Source organism: Gadus chalcogrammus, chromosome 17, assembly GCF_026213295.1.
Source record: "Gadus chalcogrammus isolate NIFS_2021 chromosome 17, NIFS_Gcha_1.0, whole genome shotgun sequence".
Lineage (NCBI taxonomy): Eukaryota > Metazoa > Chordata > Actinopteri > Gadiformes > Gadidae > Gadus > Gadus chalcogrammus.
Genome location: NC_079428.1, coordinates 2,736,058 through 2,747,841, shown reverse-complemented (window position 1 = coordinate 2,747,841; position 11,784 = coordinate 2,736,058). Strand labels below are relative to the sequence as shown.

The 11,784-nt window shown below is 42.2% G+C and overlaps 2 protein-coding genes across 3 annotated transcripts; both read right to left on the bottom strand.

Annotated features, from left to right (window-relative positions):
* Positions 1–3,086: 3,086 nt before the first annotated feature.
* Positions 3,087–5,323, bottom strand: ostc (oligosaccharyltransferase complex subunit). The gene is made up of 4 exons (XM_056575971.1): positions 5,097–5,323; positions 4,587–4,680; positions 4,065–4,262; positions 3,087–3,672 (listed from the first exon to the last, which is right to left on the bottom strand). The coding sequence occupies exons 1-4, from the start codon at positions 5,233–5,235 to the stop codon at positions 3,654–3,656; spliced, it is 450 nt and encodes a 149-aa protein (XP_056431946.1). The 5' UTR covers positions 5,236–5,323; the 3' UTR covers positions 3,087–3,653.
* Positions 5,324–6,656: 1,333 nt separating this feature from the next.
* rpl34 (ribosomal protein L34) lies at positions 6,657–9,769 on the bottom strand. 2 transcript variants are annotated; one of them, XM_056575376.1, is made up of 5 exons: positions 9,732–9,769; positions 9,217–9,288; positions 8,707–8,806; positions 7,289–7,392; positions 6,657–6,783 (listed from the first exon to the last, which is right to left on the bottom strand). In XM_056575376.1, exons 2-5 carry the CDS (start codon positions 9,279–9,281, stop codon positions 6,699–6,701), a joined length of 354 nt encoding a protein of 117 aa, XP_056431351.1. In that variant the 5' UTR covers positions 9,282–9,288; positions 9,732–9,769; the 3' UTR covers positions 6,657–6,698. The 2 variants fall into 2 exon arrangements, with proteins under 2 accessions (XP_056431351.1, XP_056431352.1); XM_056575377.1 differs by lacking the exon at positions 9,732–9,769 and adding an exon at positions 9,621–9,723.
* Between the last annotated feature and the right edge of the window lie 2,015 nt (positions 9,770–11,784).

The following is an 11,784-nucleotide window of genomic DNA, read 5'->3' as shown; positions in this document are numbered from 1 at the left end:
ATAGCAAGTGTCCCGGTGGCGCATGTGAGAGAGCTGTTGGATATCAGTTCTGGAGACCCGGGTTCGAGTCCCACCTGACACACTCTCACCTGGAACTCCCTGACACACTCTCACCTGGAATCCAGGTGGGTGTACAATGTTTTTGTAGTAAAGTAAAGGAGAAACTTTTATCAAAACATCCCCTCCGGGTGTTTGAGCTGTTGAGGATCTGTTCTGGAGTCATCGGTCTGACTCCTACGGGGGGGGGTCTTATGGGAACGACTCTCTGCTGATTGGGTCCATTCACTCACACAATCATTTCGAATGACTGTCTGTGGGAATGGATGGCTGTGAATGAGTGCACTCATTCACAGTCATCCATTCTCCCAGATAGTCATTCCCACTCACCCATTCATTCCCAATGACTGTCAGTGTGAATCGATGGCTGTGAATTAACTGATTCACAGACACATCCATTCACAGAGACAGTCATTCACACGCATCCAATCACCAGAGAGTGATTCTCACAAAACCCCCAATTGCAGGAATCGAACCGGTGTCTCCAGAACAGATCCTCAACAGCTCTATCACCTGCGCCACAGAGACACCGACTTAGAAACGGAGAGAGTTCATTGTTGACCCTACAATACACATGACATAGTTGGAAAAGGTTTCCAAACCAAGGTGAGTGTTCCTGCCGGGATTTGAACCCAGGTCGTATACACGACTCAAGAACCGAACACATGCAGCTCTATCCACTGCCCCACTGAGCCACTGGTTCAGACTTAATCGGAGTTCATAATTGACTTAACAATTCACAAGAAGCAATGTCGCGTGAAATTGAATGTCAAATATAACCTCCAACCATTCATGAGTAAGTGTCTCGGTGGCGCATGTGAGAGAGCTGTTGGGTAACAGTCGTGGAGACCGGGGTTCAACTCCCACCTGACACACTCTCACCTGGGACACACAGACACCTCCCACCTGCAATCCAGGTGGGAGTACAACATTTTGGGTAAACTATCAGAGCAACGTTTATCAAAACGTCCCCTCCTCTCGGTGTTTGAGCTGTTGAGGATCTGTTCTGGAGTCATCGGTCTGACTCCTACGGGGGGGGGGTCTTATGGGAACGACTCTCTGCTGATTGGGTCCATTCTCTCACACATTCATTTCGAATGACTGTCTGTGGGAATGGATGGCTGTGAATGAGTGCACTCATTCACAGTCATCCACTCTCCCAGACAGTCATTCCCACTCGCCCATTCATTCCCAATGACTGTCAGTGTGAATCGATGGCTGTGAATTAACTGATTCACAGACACATCCATTCACAGAGACAGTCATTCACACGCATCCAATCACCAGAGAGTGATTCTCACAAAACCCCCAATTGCAGGAATCGAACCGGTGTCTCCAGAACAGATCCTCAACAGCTCTATCACCTGCGCCACAGAGACACCGACTTAGAAACTGAGAAAGTTCATTGTTGACCCTACAATACACATGACATCGTTGGAAAAAGTATCCAATCCAAGTTGAGTGTTCCTGCCAGGATTTGAACCCAGGTCATATACACGACTCAAGAACAGAACACATACAGCTCTATCCACTGCCCCACTGAGCACCTGGTTCAGACTTAATCAGAGTTCATAATTGACTTAACAATTCACATTGTGTGAAATTGAATGTCAATTATAACCTCCAACCACTTAATGAAAAGTGTCTCAGTGGTGTAGTTGTTAGAGCAGGTCACCCTCATTCTGGAGACATGGGTTCAAGTCTCTTCAACAACGCTCTCTTCTGAAACCTGATATATTTTGTATATAACAAAGTAATATAAATTATAATCCTTATACCAACCCAGAGAACACCAACAGCTTTACCAACTGAGCAGCTGTGTGTGATTGGGACGCAGATTAACAAACTCAAGGAGCTAGGCAATTAGTGCCTTTCTCCTATAATAGGAACATCTCTTGACTCGTATTATTAGAAAACTTGTAAGAAAAAAGGAACAAGACTTAATTTCACAAGGCTAAATAATGATCAATAAAATCGAAATATTGACCAGAATATGACATTATACCACACCTTTCCTGATAAGTGCCTGATAGGCTACTGTCCAACTAATGAAATGACACAAACTAAACATGTGCTACCCTAAAATATTTTTTTTAATAGAAAACATTTAAATAACTGAATTTACTGGTTTGATTAATTCAGAACTCTGCTTACTGATTAAATGTTTTTACTTGTGTGATTCTTGCACTTGTTAGTGTCATATCTTCATGTTGAATGAGTTTATGAACTTATGACATTGCTTTTGATAAAAGCGTCAGTGAAATAAAAAAATTCTAAGAATACAAATATTTATGAGTATCGGTACTGCTGCAATGGTACTTCAGGCTTTTCCAGCTTTAAATATGATCTTTAAATTCTTAGTTAGGCATAGATTGTCCCTACTTTAGATGAGCTCACAAAAAATACATAGAGTGAATGAGAGTGATGACTCCTATTTAATTTCACTGTATGTAAAATGTTATTTTTGCAAACATGTGACCAATAAGACTTTGAATTGAAGTGGTGATATTATGTCACCAGGTGTGTGTGCTTAGCCTCGTCATGGCTAATCACACTGACGCCCGGTGGTAATATCAACCCTTTAACAATTGCTTTCTAGCAAGCTGAACAAAACATGAACTGCAGCAGTATTCGGTGTTCATAAAGAACTAACATATTAAATTGTAAATCATTAACAAACCTTATAAATAATAGTAAGAATCATCTCAATAATCATTTATAAAGGATTATACATTTCTCACCACTTCTCTATGGTTTCATAGATAAGGCTTCTCTGTATTCCATTTCCCAGCATGCTCAGCTCCTCCCAGAGTCACCCAGTGTGTTTGTCTCTCAGGGCTGACCTTAGACCAGTGCCATAATTGGTGCCAAGCTATTGAAGGACTTCAATATCGGGGTGAAATCGACTTCAGTCAAATGAAGGGCGGATAAAAAAGGCTCAGTTCACAATGGATCACAAACGGCTGCTCCAAATACAAGGGTTGAACTGTGTACGTGCGTCAGATCATTGGCTGAGGAAGACTGAAGAACCACAGCAAGACCGAGGAAACATTGTTTATTTTTCCTCCAATACAAAAAAAGAAAAATCACAAAAGGTGTCGGGGCAAAGGCCTTTCAGATGCGTTTACAAAAACATACAACAATTCGTCTGCCTCTCAAAATTCCTTTTTTAACATTGAAAGAAGCTAATTTATAGTGTTGTTCCCATTGGTAATATTGAAAAAGGTACACATTTTCATTTGGCTTTGTGTGCAATGCACTGGGATTCTGTATGTGCATATGTATGTGTATGTGTGTATGCATGTATTGTGTGTAAATTACTGCGACAATACAGCAAACATGATATCATACTTTTTATTTTGAGTTTGTGGGTATGTTGGTTTTATTTTCAAATCAATTGTAAATTGAACAATAGGGAAAACACCGCTTGGACAGAACATTCATGTATTAGTTCTAGGTCAGTGCTTGCTTTCATTTAATGTGTGGTGAATCCATGAAAGTCCATTCAAAGTGGAGGAGTAACCTTTGGGAGCCAAACGAGACGATACTGCTCCATTTGACCGTCTTCTCTCCCCTGTGCTGGTCGGTTTGGCGCCTTAACCCATGAGGTAACCACTGGAAAGTCAACCAAAAGGGAGAATTATTATCAGACTTACTATAAACCTTGAGTGCATTGGTCTCCTTTGTCTCGACTAATGTGTACAGTTTTCTTAAGGGCCAGAAGATAAACTTGACCTAAAAAGACACATGAACTACATACTATAACATATGCTTATGATGTTGCAAAGATAAAACATTTAACCATGTCTAAAACTTTAATTATTCCAAATATGCAGCATGCACCCATTAGGATGGACTGTATAAGGACCAAGAATGCATCATTGCAACAAAAAATGACACAAGACAAAGACGAACACACACAGCAAAGAGAAACACACAAGACGAAGACAAACCCACAAGACAAAGGCACAGCAAAGACCAACACACAACACAGAGGGTTAACTCACGGCAGCTTCATGCGCATGAACACGCGGGCCATGAAGAAGCTGAGCAGCACGCTGACGAAGCCGATGAAGAGCAGCAGGAAGCGGTTGAGCTTGGGGATGTTGGGTGCGTTGGAGCGGTCCAGGATGATGAAGCCCAAGCCCCCCATGGTGAAGAGGAAACTGGAGGCCAGGCCCTCCATGATGTACTGGCCGTTCACTCTGTGCAAAGACCATGACACACACACAACAATGAATCACAGAAGCAAATTCTGTTGAGCAGTCGATCAGGAGCCTGGTAAATGGGCGGGGGTGAGTGTGTGGGTTGGACCAGACGTGCGGTGAATGTGTAGGCGAGTGTGAAGTTGTGATTTTGGGTGCAGAGTGTGAAATTGTGACTTTGGGTGCAGACTAGTGTGCGAGTACGTGGTGGTGGTGTGTGAGTGCGTCGTGGTGGTGGTGGGTGTGTGTGTGTGCGTGGTGGTGCGTGTGCGTGTACGCGTTGGAGGTGTGTGTATGTGAGTGTATTTGCTTAGCGTCCATTACCGGTATGCCAGGAAAGCCACCGGCCGCTGGTGGCCGTGCTCGTCAGTCATGGAACCGACACTTGGAGGCTCCACGATGACGTCATATATGATGCCTGCAAGGGAAGGTGACAAAACAGACTTATTAAAAGCTTTCCGATTCAGAACGAGAAGCAAACAGGGCATTGAAGACATGTTGCAAGGAATTAGACGGCGTATAACTTCGGCTAGGTCTGCACTGTTTACGATATGAAACTTAGAAATTGAAGACTATGAGTTAGAACCTGTGCATGCAAGTCAACGTCACCCAATTGTGTGTGCAGACTGTGTTGTAATAACACATTGAGCTTTCAAATCAACAAACCACCAATGAAACTCACTAATCCTGATCTACAGCCACGGCGTCACGAATAACCACTTCTTGCACGCAAAACATGCACGATCCTTCATCAGTCATCCAAAAGGAATTAACACTAAGATCGGTGTGGGTGTGTGTGTATGAGCATTAGCTTAGCATGCGGATAGCATTCACCTCCAGTGATGAGAAAGTAGGACACAATGACGATGGCGTAGACCGTCATCGCGGACGGCATGTGCAGCCATGACGGCTTCTTCAGTTTGATGTTCGGACATTCCAGCACGGCGAAGGGTAAGCCGTATATCGTCTCCATCGCTATGTGTGATATCAGTCCAGTGTGATGATGAGCTGCTGGCTGTGATGAATCTGCACTCAGCGGCGGTGCTGACGTGGACCGGACGCGTTGCACCCTCTTCCGGTATAGCTTCTACTGATACTGATACTAGGCGTACAATTTACATTTTGTACATTATTTATTTTACGAAATCTGTTATATAATATATGTGTACATGGTACGTTAAAATCATTCATACGTTTAATGTTTTTCATACAACCGTAAGAAAAGGAAGCGATGACGCATTATCCATGCGACTCGTGTAGCCTTTAACCGATATATTCAACTATGGGTTAAAATCTAATTGATGTCAATTTATTTTACCAAATATATATGACACGTGTAAATACTACATGAATATCATTCGTGCCTTTACTTTATTTCGTGTACGCCTGAGGACAGGAAGCGATGACGTATATTCTTGCGACTCGTGTAAACAGCTCCCTTTTCCGTAAAGCCTTTAACCTATATATTGGTTTAATATAATTCATGTAAATTTATTTTACAAATACGATACTTTTACTTTTTTTTTTTAAATATCAGTCATACCTCAATTTGTTCAGTTTGTATACGTCTGGTAAGGACAGGAAGGGATGACGCCTTATTCATGCGACTCGTATAAACAGCATTCATGTTCCAATATATGAAGCACCTTTATTTCACGCTGCCTATTTGTGAAATGACAATTCATGAAATCCGTATAAAATGGATCAGCGTCCAATGGTGCAGACATGCGTTGCCTAAATGTCTTCCACTGTACATTTGAATGATATTCTTACAAGCACTAGTTCTGCAACTACAAATGTTCTGTAGAACATAAGTTGAAGAGATCCAAGTCATTCACTTTCTCTATTCTTGGTCATGGCTAGTAAGATACTGAACATGTTGGTGCATTTAGAACCTAGGCTATATCAATCAATGCTTAGTTAATCGTGGCCCAGAATGATGTCCTTTAGAGTTTATACTAAGACATTAGAAACCATGTGGGATGGTTGTTCTGTGCAAACCAAGCAAAAGTATATCCTTGTTTATACTGCATGCCCAACAAACAGAAGTAATGGTCCCGTCTTACTACCCAGTTTTAACCTTTAGTTAATGTAGAGTACCAGAAGTTGACGACGTCAGAGCGGCGTGGAGAAGTTAAGTCTTAACAGAGTCAACTTCAGTAGCCATTTTTAACAATCCAGGTCACCCAATACTATGTTAGTCAGGCTTTTTTCTCCCATAGAATCTATCGTATGTTTTTATAATTTAACTCCTTTAATTTAGAACACAATAAACGTACACACAAGGGATCTCAATATGTGGGGACAAAGGTTGGCAAAATACGCTTTAACTTGACGGGAAACTAAGGATTCCACATGTGCCCTCCAGTGATTAAAGAAAAGTCTATAAACAAATCATTTTCCCCCATTTCTTTTATTGAAGCAATACAAATACATCTACTTGGCCTTCTGGCTCTGTGCCTGTGCCTTGAGGACCTTGACAACGATCTTCTGCTCCTCAATCAGGAAAGCACGCTTGATCCTAATAAACACAAGAAAACGTTAAAAATCACATTAGGAACACAACTAGCAACACATGCATTAGGCTCAAGTCAGTTATAAAGTATGTTTATGAAGTATTCTATAGAGACGGACAGGTTCCGATGTGATGGAGTAAAAGACCTCTACCGACATTCCAAATATAGACACTGCTTTAGTAGATAAATATATCGCGGTATCTTGGGGGTTTAGCAGGTCCCTCTGCATTTACTGCACACCCTCCAGCATTGCTTCGGGCCAACGCATCATGTTGTCATGATAATGTCAATGAACCTCCGTTTAGCGGTTCAACCACCACAGTAGAGGATTTATAAAGAGGTGAGGACATTAACAAAACACCTCTCAAGTTTTCATATCAAACACATACGATAGTTTTAACTGTGATATGCCAACATCGTCCGATAAAAATGGGCCAACTGATTCATCGGTCGGGCTTTTGTATTCTTGTTGTGTGGTGTTCTTATGACGGGCGTGTGGACGAGACCTACCTGTCACGGACGCACTTGGCGCACATGGAGCCACCGTACGCTCTGCTGACGTGCTTCTTAGTCTTTGAGAGCCTCATCAGAACCTGAGGTCTAACAGCACGGATCTGCACAACAGAAAATACATCTGATTAGAAACTAGTTTCTTGTCCTTTTATATTGCCTGATTGGAAGCGCTACAAAACACAACCCCTGAGTATTTCTGTTTGCTGATTGAGTATTTAAGCACAGTGCAGATTGGCGTTATTTTATTGTTCACCATTTCCATTTAGCTGATTTAAATGGTGCCAAGATAGTTTGAAACTTCCCATTTCCACAACATTGAGCCTGCCCATAAAGCATTATAGGATGAAATTAATGACAACCAACATCTGCGTTCTTCACTGAAGCTTAAGTCTGAACCAGAGAGCCAGACATTTTAGGAATAACAAAACCTTGCGATGGTAACTTTCGGGTATTCAAAACGGAAAGAAAAAAACACTACAACACACGCTACATATCACCATACCCCCGTTGTTTTCTTAGCATAGAAAACCACCAGGAGATTCAAACAGGAGAAGTGCGCCCAAATCAATTATGAGGAATTAACCAAACCTCCCGATACAACAGTGTATAGAGTCCCTGATGCAGGATGTCAAATGAAGGGTTCAAGTAATCGTACAAGGGTTCAAATAAACACAAGGAATCTTGTTTGAAGATCATATAATTATCCTGGACACCCCTGTATGCACCAAGGAAACCATCCACATGCTTGGCTACGAACGCAGAAACACCTGCGGCATCTCAGATCAAACACTACAACTAACCTAACCATCCAAGTGGTGTTTGATGGAGAACATGTGCATTACTTCACTTAAAAAAGTAATAATAGAACTCAGTATTGTGTAGCATCATATCCTAGCTATCTTGGTTGTATACGGGGAATGGGTTAACCTAACAATTGTGAGTGCTTTGACCTTGGTTCTATGAACATCCTTACCGCACAGACAACAATATATTGTTTTTCTAAGTCGCTCTGGCCAAAAGAGTCTTGATAAAATGCACTAAATCTAAACGATAAGGGTGGAATTTACTACTTTGTAATGAAGTCAAGTAGTTAACTGTTACTCTGCAACATCCTCCCATGTTATACCCCCAGTTTTGCATACAACATAGTGAATGAACGAGAGATAGAGATATATATATCTATATATATCTATATATATCTATATCTATATATATCTATATATATCTATATATATCTATATATATCTATATATATCTATATATATCTATCTATATATATATATATATATATATATATATATATATATATATATATATACACACACGGTCCAACAGACGAGTATTCAACAAAGTGCCTGGATAACATGGTTGTAATGAACTTCGCAGTCGTCTCAACGTGTGTTTGTGGGACTTACTCCGCGCAGTCTCCCTGGGCAGATACCGCATGCCGACTTGGGGGCTTTGCCGACTTTCTTGGTGTACAGGTACACAACGCGGTTACCAGGTGTCCGGGAACTGCAGGACAGAACATACAGCTCAGTCAAATCAATGATGCACGACAGGTCAATCAGATTCAGAAGATGCCTTGAAGCTCCAGGACGGATAGTAGAAGTGCATTTTTGCACTCAAATAAACTGGCTGGTAGCACTACCACTTGAGCAATGTAGCCTACACCTAATTACTTAATATTGTGTTGTTGCCGTTAGGAGGCTGTTGAGGAACCAAGCATAATCATTTTACTCTTGTGTACTGTACGATAAGACGTAATAAAAGTAATTGAAATTATGGAGGGCCGTCGGCGACCTCCAGGTTGAGACCGCCCTTCCTGGAGCTGGAGGTATCTCTGCAGCTCCAGGATGGAGGAGCGTCCCAACGTGGAGATGCGACGGGTGCACTATGGATGGAGGTGTGGGGGTGGTACTCACAGTCTGGTCTTGTTGGAGGCAGTGTTGTAGGACAACCTACGACGGTAGGTCAGGCGTTGGACCATGTTGAACCTAAGAGCACAACAACATTACAATGGAGGCAGACATGCATCATCAACAGGCAGTGTGGGGACGCGCTTCCAGTTACCCTGTATGCACTACAGACCGAGTAGCACATTAGCCGCTCAACTTTCACATTTACTCAACCCATTTACACACGAAACACTCAAATACAGCCGATACTAGAGAATAAGTACACGGTTTAAGGAGGGGAAATGTGCTCCAGTAGCCCGAAACTAGACTAACGGGTCGCAAGCGGCTTTTTCACGGAGCAGAGAACCGGGGTTAAAACATGTACTTTACAAACACATCGGAAAAAAATATCGATATATATGGCACACAACCTTGTTCTGCAGTCGTACACAACACAGAACAAGAGGATATTTGTATTTTGTAGGACGGATTTCGTTGGATTTCAGTGGTGCATTTATAGGAGTAAAGATAATGCTCCATACCTGCTATGTTGGTAACCGGAAGAGGAAGGAAGACCGCAGCGGTGTCAAAGTTAAAGTCCTCCGTACGGGCCCAGTGTACGCGGTACTGCCCCTAGTGGTTATGAATAGGTACTGCCGGTAGAGAGCGAGACATTTTCTAACCTATGTCATGGACGGTGGACCTCAATATGATGTATAATGTATTAATGTTATTCGTGGAAAATTGGAAAATTATTTTTAATTCAAAGTTGCCAACTGGGAACTTTAGAGCCAAACATTTGAACTCAAATTTGAATTTAGAATAGTCTTCAAGATACTGCAACTACATGAACTGTCCTCTAGATGGTATCTTTACCAGCTTTTCCGGCAGGGCCTCACTATTCACCCAGGACTGACTCTGGTATGGATTTCTACACTGCCAATGAAGTACATTCTGAATTAGAGTTAATGTGCTATGGATTTGGCTCACGGTCAAAATCACATTTAGCACAAACTGAATTCCCAGCATTTGTGTACTTTGTTTGCAGTTGAGTACAATTCCTGTTCTCACAATGGATGTTAAAAGACTGGATGTTAAAGAGAGGCCAGTCTTTCCATGTATCTTGTTTTATTTCCGATATAATTTATAGGGTTGTTCCTGTGCATTCATTGTATTTTAATATTTTATTATTTATTGTAATCCATGTTTTGTAAAGAAGATAAGAAGATAGCAAAACCTTCAGCACACAAAAATATACCTGATATAAATGCAATTGTTGAAGGTGTGTCAAATGTCATATAAGTTGGTCATAAAAATCCACCTTCCATCCCATCATACCAAGCATCCAAGAAGTGGATCATATACATAAGTAATTATCTGCGGCCTGTAAACCGGCACACATAAATAGCATGACCGCTTCCTCTCGATAGCAATTTAAAAAAATCCACCCACTAAGCATTCAACGTGCGCTTGGCAACAGTGACAGGAGAGGTCACGGGTCAGCATAAGGGTAAACAAGAGAGCGGTCCAAGATGGCTCCCAATCAAAGAAGTGCTGTGTCACACACAAGACCGGTGGTTGCCAACCTCATCCAACAGATGGTGAGATTGGCATGCTTTTCCCGAGGAACAGTTTGCCGTCTTTGCCTCTCCGGCCAGAACTCTTGTGTCATACTGTGTCTTTGAGGCGGGCCCGTTGGATGTGTATGTCGTGACAGTCAGAACCCTGCAGCTCATTACGAATGCATACCTTCTCAGAGGTGTGGAATATGCTTGGCTCAGCGGTTATGTAACGTTGTCATTACGGCTGTCCCTAGAGATGACCGAATCCTCGTGCACAGCAGTTAAACAAGAGGCTGTTTTGATTCTTTGATAATACCCAGTGGGCTCTTGCCTCTGAATGCATGGCAGCGGCCCGAGGTGCAAGGTCATCTATTTGAGACGGAGTGAAGAGCATTTGCTGCATGAGGAAGTAAAAATAATGAAAAGAGGCACGTGCACACAAAAAGCGACGACGTAGGGCATGCATGCATGCATTAATGCAAACACGCATACACATTGATGAGAAAACACACACACACACACACGAAAAAACATGCAATCAAAGAGATGCATCAGCTCATGTCCGAGGCCATGAAATATATGAAAAAGAAACAACAAAAAAACAAGTGGGTCTTTCCTCTTAGCATCTTAAGGACGCCATTACTCTCTGTCTGCGGGCGGCCGCCACTGGCTCTGACTGGGGGAAGATATAGGACCATATCACCTTAAGTGCACTTGATTATGCAAGCTTCTCCAGCCCCCCTCTCCACAACTCCTTGGGTCTTTCGTGTAATCTGCCAAGATTTAAACCTGCTGCTCCTGTTTAATAAATCCACTGCGATTAAAATAGGATTACACTTCTGCTTTTGCTTCCCTAATGACATCACAGCAGGAAACAATTTTTAACTCCCTTTCCCCAGCCCCCCCCCCCTTATTTTTTTATTGTTCCGTTTTTTAAGTTGGGGGGGGGGGTCTTCATTTATATTTGGATGCAATTTTTGACCCCTTCTCCTCCTTCAAGCCGGATCGTTTTTTCCCTGCACCGCTTGATCCC